The sequence below is a fragment of the Echiichthys vipera genome (assembly GCF_963691815.1).
Source record: "Echiichthys vipera genome assembly, chromosome: 13".
Lineage (NCBI taxonomy): Eukaryota > Metazoa > Chordata > Actinopteri > Perciformes > Trachinidae > Echiichthys > Echiichthys vipera.
In genome coordinates, this window is record NC_139838.1 from 21,899,780 (window position 1) to 21,912,670 (window position 12,891).

At 41.9% G+C, this 12,891-nt stretch overlaps 1 protein-coding gene across 1 annotated transcript in view; it reads left to right on the top strand.

Moving 5' to 3' along the window:
* The window catches only part of med30 (mediator complex subunit 30), a 38,626-nt gene that overhangs the window by 7,110 nt on the left and 18,625 nt on the right, over window positions 1–12,891 (top strand). The window contains exon 4 of the mRNA XM_083925553.1: window positions 3,881–3,988. Coding sequence (XP_083781679.1) covers window positions 3,881–3,988 — 108 coding nt within the window. The remainder of the gene's footprint in view (window positions 1–3,880; window positions 3,989–12,891) is intronic.

Genomic DNA, 12,891 nt, shown 5'->3' on the forward strand with positions numbered 1-12,891 from the left:
TGAGATGTTATCCTACCTCCCTTAACTTCACTTAACTTAACTGTACACCTACCTGTGCAATTAAATCTTACATGAGGCGGTTGTAACTTCTGCGGTGTAGTGGTGGAACTACATTTCTAATTGATCGCTGCCAGCTGCACATGGCAACACATGCTTCATAAGCTTGTCAGGTTTTTTTGTGGCTCCTATAGTCCAGCTTATCACTTTTCAAACTGCCTGCTAAATTAGGAGGCTGTTAGTTTAAAAGAAGTAGGCCATTGTTGCTGCCACAGCGCCTCCTTGCTCCTTCTCTTTCTCTCCCTCTCTCTCTCTCTCTCTCTCTCTCACACACACATGCACGCACGCACGCACGCACGCACGCACGCACGCACGCACGCACGCACGCACGCACGCACGCACGCACGCACGCACGCACGCACGCACACACATTTACCTTTACCCTGGGGGACTGTTATCTCACCTACTCCCTTTAGGACTGTCTTTTCTCCGCTCGCAGCAGATTCATTGGTCGCTTCAGGTGAGTCTCCAGAGTCTCTTTACCGCTGGTTACGGTCGCCATCCACCTTCAGGAACAACAACACTTTGAGCTCAGCCTCACTCTGTCCTCGCCTGCACGGAAACACACAGACAAACACACATTCACACAAACACATGCGTGTGCACTGTTGTGGCCCACACACTTAAATATATGCAACACAGACATGCATGTGGTGCACGGCAGCACATAACAAAGGCAGACACAAAGACACAGTGACTCACCGGGCATGCACTGTTCGAGGCTCCACGCAGGGCTACATCTAGGCTATCCAACACTGTTTGATTGGATTTATGACTGCGGCAGTCCCTTCCCAATTTCTACAGATTGGCTCGGAGCTAATCTCTCTCACCAGACTCCTACTGAGAATAAAGGAGGATGTGGGAGGAGACCAGTCTTAAATTGGAACAAATTTGTGATGGCTGCCACCATGTACATTTTTCACGTTGAATAATACCGTTGCTCAGAAGCATTTCGAATGATCTATCCACTGGTTGTTTAAAATGACTCCCGTCCGCTGTTCCGCCCCTTAATCAAAGCCTGTAAGGGGTTCCACTTTGACATTTTCCTTTGCAGTAATGGTACGAACACTCATTGAGTCATTACGCTATTTTCCCCTTCTTATTTCCACCTTATTTAAATGTTTTCCCCTCGAGGCTGAGACCCAGTCCAGTGCTGACCAGCCAATAGCTCAGCTCACCATGTTTGTCTGGGGCTGAGGGTTGTTGATTTTGGCCTCGGCATGCACGCCATTTATCATCCCGCAGAATTCAGGTGCCTGCCTGACAGCCGCCCACTATTGGCTGCCCGAAACAGGAAGTGGAATCAATGACTCGGGCAGTGTGACCTCATCGCAGCCTAATTAGCAACAGACCCGTTTAATGAACAGCTGGACCAAACGCACACGTCAGCACGTTCCCCTTTTTCTTTCCAGCTGTCGTTTGTTGCTGCCTCGTTGCAGCTTTTTCCTCCGTCTTTTGCTCAATCTCTCACACTTTGTTTATTTATTTTATCTTCTTCCCAATTCTCTTTTTCCACCTATTATCCTCTTTTTCTCTCTGATACCTGCTCAGTGTTGTCTCTCCATTTCCTTCTTTCTCCCTCTGTTTGGTTCTCTTCTACTTTCTCTCTGCTGTGTAAGTCTTCCTCCCCTCTGTCATTTCCTGCACTGTTCAGCCATGCTATTTCATTTCCCTCTCCCCTTACATGTTCTGCTACTTTGTTACTTTTTTCGGTTCGTCTTTTCTACCCTTTTCTTTTTTTTGTCGCAGGGAGGCAACCTGGAGAACTTCATTAGCCCATTCTTCTCTGTCAGGCAGGAAACCGCATCCATCTGTCTGTGGAAGAGGCAGGGGTTATAACACACGCATGCACGCACGCATGCACGCACGCACGCACGCACATAATATACTCTCCATCCATGATTCCCACCCTACTCAGCACATTTTGTTTTCCCCTCAGAAGCTGCCAAAATCATCCACCTACCTTAAAATTCGATATGTCATTGGCTTCGGTTTTAAATTATCAAATTACATTTTTTTCCTCTTTTCCTACTCAAAGTTTCCTTCAGCCAGAGAAAAGCTCATAGTTTTTCTGATACAATATCCTGCACATTGTTCCTTGCTGTCTTTTGCAGTTTGGCAGCTCGTCTTGGAAAGCGGCGGGAGCACAGAAAGTTATCCAGATTTTTACAACATGCTGTCGCTCTTTTTTTCTCCCTTTCAGCCTCTTTGTATTTTCTCTTTTTACCTCTTTCTTGCTCTCTTCCCGCGTGTCTCTCTGCTCTCTTCAATCAAGCTTTTTTTCCCTCTGACCAACTGACATTTTGCCCATCGTCTTCAAGTCCTCTCCTCTCTATTCATCTGTTTGTCTACATTTCTCTCCGTCTTCCTTTTTTTTTTTTTATTCCTTTCATGTTTTTCTTGACGTTGGCGAGCTCTAGCCATACCCAAACACCAGTCAGTCATTGCTTCCAGACGAAGCAGCTCACTCCAATCATTGTCTAGTGTGTGTAGGGCTTCCACTCCAGCTGCACAACCTCAGGTCAAATGTGTAGAAAAGCAGAGTAAGCTAAAGAATTTTGCACGATTTAGATTAGCATCATGCCAAGTCGTTATTGGAGCAAGGTGTGTTTTCCCTTTACATGGCCGTTTTTATTGGCTACTAGTTCCATTTGTCCTCTACCAAATCTGTGTTTGTGATCTTGTCTGGTACGGTTTTGAAAAGCAAACTCTGGAGATGATAGTTTTAGGATATGTTATTTCTTTCCTTGCAACGGGAAGTCTTTGCTTCCATTTTTATAAACTACTGCAGATTATTTTCTCATCTTTAATTGAAACTCATAAAAAGTGGCGCCATGTGTCTGAAAATGGCTTTTGGATTTTGGAGACTGTTAAACTATAAAATTGACTTTTTGTCAACATAACTGATACTATGTATTTTCTGGAAACTCTGCACAATAGCACAGTCATCTGTATAGATTTACAGTGTGTGTCCCTTCAGTAGCTCTGCAAAGATCATCAAGCTTACCATCGATCACACATTCCCCTGTAAAACCCTTTATGTCCTTGCAGTGCGCTGCACCAGGAACGGTGTGTTCCCAAGACATCCACACATTACTTGATGTGTGACTGCAGCAAGCCCCCTGCTCGCCTCCTCCCTGAGGTGACCACTAGGGGGCAGTGTGATGTAGAGCAGCAGGCAGTGACCCTGTTGGCTCTAAGGAACGCCGCCTCGCCTGAGGGCTCTTACACATCAGCCTCACTGTAGTGTCAAGCAGACAAGGTCAAGCACACAGAGCGTTTAAAAATGAATTAATCTCCCACTCGCTTTCTGTCTCTGCACTGTGTCTCTCCATGTGGAAGAGAGACGGGCGACACTCAGCTTGTATTCAAGAGCTTACACAGAATCCCCATTTTCCCCACTTCATGGGAATAAGATTATTGGACAGCACAGGGATATCTTCAGTGTTGGATAGCACTCACAGGTTGAGCTTGCCTATACGCACATAATTCTGACCTATTACTGCGCTCAGCAGGCATTTAGGGAAAAGTGTGAATATACAGCGCCGTGCCTTTAATGAATTTGGGTCATGGACAACATAAGAGGAGAAAGGAACCAGAGAATATCAGAGGGACCTACTTTACTTTGATAGCTACTCTTAACACATAATTGATCGCAACAAAATGAAAACTATCATGACACTACAGAGCAGATTCTGTGTGTGATGTAAACCTAATGCAATCCAAATCAGTTGTATATGCCAGCGTTTTGGAAGTGATCCCCTTGCAGTCGTCTTGCTTTTCTGTAAATCATAGCCAGATTTTTGTTTGCTGTCCCCTGCAGCAACTGATACCATTTGTGGAGGATGACAGCTCCAAACATGAGGATCGCTCAGCTGGCCAGAGCCGCCCTGCCACCGAGGAGAGGAAAGAAATCCTGGAGGTCAACAAGGTATTGTGTCCTGTATCTCAATAACACAACACTGTTAGGGTTACAGGTTTGAATCCCATCCAGCAGTAATGAAATGAGAAGGTAGGACTGATAAAAGAGAAATGAAAAAAGGTTCTCAAAGTGATATATGAGGTTTTATCACTGCTTAAATTAATGTTATTTCGGATTAAGGAAGTTTCAGTTCACCTCTGAAATCCATGAGCCTGCAGACACTTGAAAGCTTGAGAAAAAATACTTGTGTCTAATATCATCTTAAAGGTATTTTAATTAGATAGGAATAATAATTAGGCGTTAAATTCATTCATCGGATAAGTCATTTCACTCACCATCATTAACCTGAAGCTTTAATAGCCCACATGGTTGTTATTCTGAATAATTCCATTATTTAGAATAACAACCATCCAGGTTTTAAAGATGCGATTTGTACAAAACAAAATTAAGAGGCTACACTTGATAAACTTTATTGTCTGCTGATAGAGATTGTGTCTATAAAGGGGGCTTTTTTTCTCTCCTCTGTGCACACAATACACAAAAGTGGAACATGTGGATGCCGAAAGCTCTTTGTTTTTAATTGTTTCATTGTTTTAAACCTTATGAATGGAATTCAGAGTCGAACAGACATTGAAGTGTCTACATGTATTAGGGTTGAGTACTGTTGACATTTGAACCGATACTTGTACACAACAATACCTTTTTTAAGTACTAATAATAACAAAAATATAATATCAGATGTAAAAATGAGTCCCAACCTATGTATCTTAGAATATTTTGTTATTTTAGTTGAATATTTTACACACCGTACAAAAAAAACCCCTTCTCCCCTCCCAACCTGTCAGTCTGTCACCAGGGCACAGAGAATCACAGTCTGTGGTCTCAAAAGAAGTGTAATCGTCCACTTTGGACTCACCATTATGTCATATTATATTGCAGCGCGTTGTGCTTGTAACCACATGTGACCACTTTGGGCTCACTTTTTGTAATCGTGACAATAAGTCCAACCTGCTCGCTTTCCTTTTTTAGTAATTCTGTGTTTTATTGTCATGGATGAAAATCTCTAAGTGGATCTGAGGTTTGGAGCTGTACAGTTTGGTATCTTCAGGACTTTATCTCTGCTTTTTGCTTATGACTGATGATGTAGTGTCTCAGTGTCTTGTTCAGAAGTGAGGGTAAGATGAAGTGTGAGATCGACATCCAGATTGGTGTGACGCCGCCAGTGGCTGGGTGTTGTAGACTTTTGTGATAAGAATGTGGAGTCCATGGTGGCTCCGGGAAGCTAAGTTCATAGGTTTGACGATTTTAACATCTGGTTTACATCACTGACAACAGATCATAAAATAGCAAGAATGAATGGCTTTGTGCTGCCAGTGAGCATAAAAAGTATTAAATACCTGTATCAGTTACCTTTTATAGTGTATAAATATAATGCTAAGAGAGGGAAATGACCATTCGCTACAAATAGCTGGCTTGAGAAAGATATCAGCTGGTGTTTTCAATATTAACAGAAGGAAAGAGGAGTTGACTCTTTTTCATATCTTGGGAGCGAGCTCTTTACTTCTGGAGTGGTTTCAAGTGGTAGACATCAAACACACCTAAGAGCTTTTTCAAATGTATTCACCGTCAGATATGCTTTTTTAGGTTTGATAGAGAGGCTGTGTTTTGACACTGTGAAGTGCAGAGCAGAGAGCTTTTCTTCACACTAAGGCTGTTGTCAGTCAAAGTCTGAAAGTTTGTTAAAAAAAGATTTAATCGTGAGTCATGGCTTAGTGACATGTGATACAAAGACAAGGTGAATAGTCTCTTGGAGGTTAATTAACACAATACAACAATTAAATAAAAATCTTACTGTGGAGAGATATTAATCCTCGCACCACAACATATTTTTTACATTTCTAGTGTAATATTTCATTTTTAAAGTTATAAGTTCTCGTTGATGATATGCTGACTGCATTGTGAAAGAATGCCAAAGAATATTATGGCTTGTTTTCTGGACACATATTTGATGAACAGCTGTTGTCCAACCTGACCTCGGTGACAAATATATTGCATTTCCTGTGACTGCTTCACAATAAAAGCCACCCCATGTTCCGAATGCTTTTAATGGGAAGCAGCAGCAGCAGTAGGTAGATACAATCACAAACAGTAACGCTGGATTACCTGCATGCATCATTTCTCATGAATCCCTTGTGCATAGGAAGGCAATTTGAATCCAGCATGGTACTGGCAGACCCCGCCACCAGCCATGAAACTACAATACTGAGCGGGTGCTGCAGACAATTGCCCACCATAGATCAAGAATTGGGTGTGATTTCATGAAAAAGGTCAACAAAAGGAGTCGAAATATGTGAAGAGATAACCCCACTTACGTTACTTCCGCTGTCACAGTTGAGTACAGTATTGAAATGTTAAATTGACTAGAAACTAGGAAGAGCACAACAGATCACCCAATCAAGACAAATGAATGAAAATGTTTACAAGTTAAACAAATGCAAACATAAATGTTTGAAGATGTTTTTAGCTTTGTCGAACTGACCCCGATACAGCAAAGGTGCTCTTTACACTGGCAAACCCTGCCCTTTGATGTTTCACCATTTTCCATCATAGATTACGTTTATAAATCTAGGATTAGGTTTAATCTCTCTCTGGGAAACGGGCCCATCAAGATGACATTAAACCGCTATGTGCTAATATCAGCCTTGGGTCGACGAAACCTCGATCCCGCATTGATGCAGGTGAGGCATGCAACCAGATGTTAGACTCAATTCTCCCCATATCTCTCCCGAGTACAGTAGTTATGGACAGTGGAGCGTGACAAAGGTTGAGTTAAAACACATCATGCATTATTTAGGAGGCCTTTTCAGTCCGGTTCGTCTGTCATGGATTTGTTTTTGTTTGTATATCCTGTATAGGTGTGTGTATATTGAGTTTGAGAGAGTGAAAGAGCTTTTGTTCTTTCAGAAAAGATTGTGTTAGCTTTCACGCGTGCTTTCAGTGTGTGCTCGTGCTGGGCTGAAGCTCCGTTTCCTCTCTTTGTATGTGCACTGTGCTGGCTCTGTACAGACTGTGCATGCCAAGCCGTCTGAGTGTGCTGCAATGATAATGGTCCAAGGTTAGGGGAGTCAGCAGCAGAGATGAGAATTGGTTATTTTTAAGAGCGCAGCACAGCTCCCCTGGTTGCTTTTAAATGTTAACACTACAGTGAAACATTGCAGTGAACCCTGCGCTCAACTGCACTCAAACCCCATCCAGAATAAACTGCGTCGCCTTTTCACACGAAGCCTTCATACCCGCAAAGAGAAGGGTGAAAGACTGCAGATATTGTGTGAGATAAATAACCAAGTTCTTATTCCAACTCTTCGGAGCAATAGAGGACTGAAACACAGAAATTAGTTCCAGCATTCCTGCAAAAAAACAATAAAAATGAAAAATCTTTTCTTAGTTTTCCTGGTTTTCAGTGACATGCAGAAAAGACTGGAGTGTAATGTTGTCCTATTAGAGACATGTGTATGGGTGTGATAAATAACCTTGTTTATAATGTGACCTTCCCCCTATGCAAAGCATTAGCATGTAAATTGAGTTCTGTCAAATGATCCAAGTATATAGAGATTGAGAAGACAGGCTGCCGTCGTACACTGAAGACAAGTTTTAACACACAGCACGCCCTTATTATGCAGTATATCTAAAAAACCTCTAATTATACTGCACAGTTTATGGAGTAGATTTCATTCTGTTAAAGTGAAATATATATTTAAAGCATGTGGTGGTATTGATTTTTAGCCACATCTCAGGATTAAGCATAAACTGGTCTGCTTTTCTCGATCTACATGTTTATGATTAGTCTTTGATTTATTAAAGGGACTTATTAAGGTTTCTGTTTACCGTTTTGTTTAGATACAGTATGGTGTGTGTCCTTGAGGCCTAATAAAAGTGTTGAATGCATTTTGTTTTCCCTAACAAATTTGCAAAGCTAATTTTTGAAACCTGCATTATTTACATGCATGTTTACTAGCTTGCAGTCTTCTTCTTCCCATCTTTTTTTGTCGCAGTGCAGCGTTTCTTATCACATAACCACTACCTGTGAAAAAGTAATGGAATAATAAGAAACTGTTGGATGTGTATCATATCACCTGTGTGCACAAGAACAGACAAAACAGGGACCCAAACATAAAGAATTGCTCCGTAACGCTACCAGTGGTCAGAAACTACACCTTAAATTTCTTTCTACTGATTCAGAACTTGAAAATGACCAAGAACTATATGAGCTGCAAAGAGAGACTCTGCTTAAATAATTTAAAGAAGTACTTCACTCTCAAAATGACCATTTGTATGCTTATTACTCACCAAGTGTTGCCTTGAACTCATGAAAAGAACCTGTGGTTTTGTCTCATGCCTCCATGAAGAACGGAGAATAGAAAAAAAGAAATGAAGTAATAGGGATTCACGTTTAACAAAGGCAACACTATGTCAAAATATCCACTTACAAAGTCTCAACTCTTGCAGTATAATTCAAGTCTTGTTTATCCATTCGTATCAAAACATGCATTGTTGCTTAAACCTCACTATTTACAACATTTCCGCCACTGGTCTGAGAAGCTTGCACAGGAACTTGTTTGGACAAGTAGCGTGCCTGTGCAAGCCGGAGATAGTTTATGTGGTTTATTCTGCTATCGCTTTGCTGTTGTTAAACATAGTCTGCCATATCTTCAGTTCATCGAGACATTTAGTCGTTTTTTGATTCTCTGTTCACCCTGGAGGCATTCGACAAAAAATGTATACTTTTCTATGAGAATTCAAGGCAACGCTCGGCAAGTAAGTGATTTAACAATACAAAAAAATCCAGCCTCTGTTTAAATTCCTCATTTCTAACCTAATGGTGCAACATTATATCCAGGTATCACCAGACTAATAGCAAATTGGTATTAGTCTGTGCCCTCTCAGTTCATTTCTGAACAAACCAAACAAATCAAAAATACTTCTGGATGAATTAGGTAGACCTGCAACTAATCAGAGCCATGAAACGGCGGAGCTTGGTCTGTGGAAAATAATGGCGGCTAATAAAGGACAAATATTCTCAAATTACAGCTAAACAGCACACAAAATGCAATTCTGAAAACGTTCAATGTGAGAAATGAGCAATACAGTAACAGAAATCGAGTCATATTTGACCAGCACCGTCTAGTTAAACAGATTGATCTGAGTTTTGTGAACCTGGCTGAACAGGCATGAAGACTGAACTCGTCTTTTTAAACCTGCCCCATATGCGATAAATGGTTGCGACTGGTCCGTACAATGTCAAGCTGCTGGAAATATGTGTGAATGGGAGAGGGGCCAGACCTATCTGCCAGAACAAATAAAACATAAGTTCGACAGATTCATCTGGTTCCAGGCTAGCAACTTTATGGTCTGTTTAGGGAGTTTTCTAACACGATCAGTGCTTATTTTCTTCATTCCCAACACTACGCAGAGTCTAACACTTGAACTTACTTGAAACACAGCTTTTCAATATGGCCCTCAGATATCCCGTGTGTGTCTCATGTGTCTGCAACATATTTAGCTCGGATTTTGCCCAGGCTGCCCAGCTGCACATTAAGGCCGCTGTAAGGACAGCAAGCTTTGGGGAGTTAAAGCGGTTAGTCTGATCAGCAGAGTAGAGATGCAGCGGTACAGGGGAAGCAGATGTTTGTAGCCTGCCTACATCTGCTGCAGTCACTCCAGCCAGATAGGATAGTTCTGGATGAGAGAGTGAGGTGGCAGGAAAGAGGAAGGGAGATAACATAAAAGAGGTAGAAAAATGGAGGATGACGAGATGTTACCACGGAAAGGTTGATGGAGTGATAGATGAAAGATTTGTCATAAATGGAAAAAATAAATATGTAAGGAAAGCCTCAGCTGAATAAAAGAAGAGGGAGAGAAAACTCGACTTTTCAGGTGGGAAAAGTGTTTGAAGATGGATGGCTGACCAGACAAATAACTGTGTTGTCAGAGAGAGTAGATGTGTGAAGTGAAGGGTAAAGGACGAAGGTACACTGAGAGAAACAACACAGGTAGCAAAACATTTGTGTTGTGCATTTTGATATGGATGAAAGTGTGTAGCAGAAGCAGAGAGTCAGGGATGTACAGGGAAGAAGTGACAGGTAAAAGATTGATGAAAGAATGGATTGATAGATGTGTAGACAGCTGTCGATTGTCAGAGTTTAAGCCATAGCCATTGAGATAGGGCCTTCAAAAGGAATAACAGGAGAATGATGAAAGTCAGCTGCAGCAGGGAAAATAGGACGCCTTCTGAGGATGCCCAGAGAGAGAAAGAAAGAAAAAAGAGAGAAGATTGATGCATAAGTGAAAAGATAAGTCCAAGCATGCCTCAAACTCTCCAGCTGATATGTCACACTGGTCTAGGATTGGTAGCCTGGCGTTTCCCCCCAGAAATGTCAAAAGTAGATTTATTTTTTATTTTTTGAAAAGATGACTTCTATCAAAATTGAAATTCACTCCCTGCTGTAAATAATGAACAGTGCTATAATGTATCTTCATGGGAAGGGTGTGATGGGCAGAGTGATACGATGGCAGGGTATTAGGATTCAAAATACATGGATGGGGATTTTCGTACGCTCTGTTCTGAGTGAAATAACCTTGGAACAGACGCCACCCTTGTTACAATCTGACAGAAGATGGTGATCTGAAGAGAGCCATTGAAGTGTGTTCTGTACTCACAAGAGGGAATGATGGGAAGTAGAAGTGTTAGCACAGCCCTAAATGTTCACGCTGCCAAATACTTAACCCTTGTCTACAGCCCTGCCCCAAGCCCTGTTTCCACTATAGACCGCAGAGATATTGACACAGCATCTGTGACGTCTAGGGCTGGGTATCGTTTAAAAAATGACCATGATGAACTGACAACTGCATTAAGTATACTGCGCTCGAATTCAGCACACCACAGACTGTATATGTTGGAGCTGCAGGCCAATCACACGTCGTATTCATCAAAGTCATCGAAGTGATGTCCATACAACCGCCCGACCAAGGGCGAGTGGATCACGGCCGTCAATCAAGACGTTTTACCCTGTTTTTATAACATTAATTATGAATTAAAACCAAGCGTACAAGAAAAACTAACACTTGAACAAACAACTGGCAGAAACCATCTTTGAATGAATCATTTAATTTCATTATACATGTAATTTATGTGTTTTCGAATTGAGGTTGAGATTCTGTCAACAGAAACGAAACAGAGGCTTAAAGTCAAGTTGAAATAAGTACAATTATCTACAGTTTGTTCATGTCTGGGACATATTCTACATATAAACACATCGAAACTGTAGCGAAAGTGCTGTTATGATGTCAACATGACTCTCAAAAGACCCTTCACTCTCTCTTTTTGCTGCCAACCTGCTTGAAAACATGAGTCTCTGAGTGTTGATATACCCTCGATAAAACAGTAACTTTGAAAATGTCACCAGGACACTCATTAGAACTGGTGAAATGAACTATTGAGGCTCTAACATGAGGTGGAAACACACTATTGATCTCTGGAGAGTAAGTGGCAATCTTCCTGTTGCCATTAGCGATGCAACTATATGAATTATTTGCTCTTAAGATTAATCTGCCAGTTGTTTTCTCGATGAATTAAGTGGTCTGAAAAAAGTGAAGTGAAGTATCTCAGAGCCCAAGGTGACTTCTCCAAATTACTTGTTTGGTCCGACCAGCAGATTCAGTGTGTAACTATGAATAAGGACCAGCCTCATTTTAACTATTTGTACGGTGCTCCGTTGATTTAAATGTGAAAGCGCAGTAAAAATATTTGGTCCCTAAAATTGTGATGAATAACCGTGATCTCATTATTGATTGACAATAATTGTGATTATCATTTTGACCTAAATCGTGCGGTCGCCCTTACCGTCCCCTCTCCTACAGCAGTGTAGTTTTCTCTGAAACACCCTCCAGCCGCCTTTTAATCAAACCGCACCTGAAACCTGAAAGGTGGTGACCCTGCCCCTTACGGCAGCTGTCACTTCAGGCCAGTTTCATTCAATCCTCCATAACCCCAGGCCCTCAATCCTACCCCTTTCAATAAAAGCCTGAAGCCCACACCCGGGCTGACGGCATTGAACAGGTAGTAGGAGTAAAGATCAGCGTGGGGTGGAGTGGTGGTGGAAAAGGGGATGGCTGGAGGAGAGGCAGATAAACGACTCCTCCACGGTAATGTCTGGCTGCTTTATGGGGTGTCCTGGCTGTGAGTGATAGCCTTGCTCTCGTTATCTGTCGATTGGGGTAATTGCTGTTTGTCGGAGTCTGGCTGACGGATGGTGATGCAATCTGCCCAGCGTTTGAGGGGGAGAAAGGGGGGGAGGCATCACTCTCATCACTCTCCACAAGTGTCTTTACTAGGCAGCGTGTGTGACAATATGTATTTACATTTAAGTGTGTGTGAATGTGACTGTGCGCCTTCTTTGCCTTTATGCAATACTCTAACACTAGATGCTTTCTCTCATGCATTTAGTATGTGGTGAGTTTATGGGTGTGCATGAATAAGTAAAGTTCATTTGAGCATGTGTGAAAGTCAACAGTGTTTGCATAAATATTTAAGATGCATTAGACATAATTCATTGTCGCCTAATGGGTTGCGATTGCTCAATCTCTGTGCTGCAGACCTCTGGTGCTGGAGAATGTGATTGTGCATATCAATTCAGGGTCCCCAGTCATTCACGCCGTTTCTGCTCCAATGAAACAGACCAAATTCTGTGGCACCCAAGTGACCACAAATTACAGCCCCGATGAATATCCTACATTGCTGGTCACGCGCCAATTAATGAAGGAAAACAAAAAAAAAATGACGAGCAAATTTGCCAGAAGAATCTCTCACCGAGTGCTAATTCGAACGGAGCATTTCTGTTTTGAGCAGCTCCCAC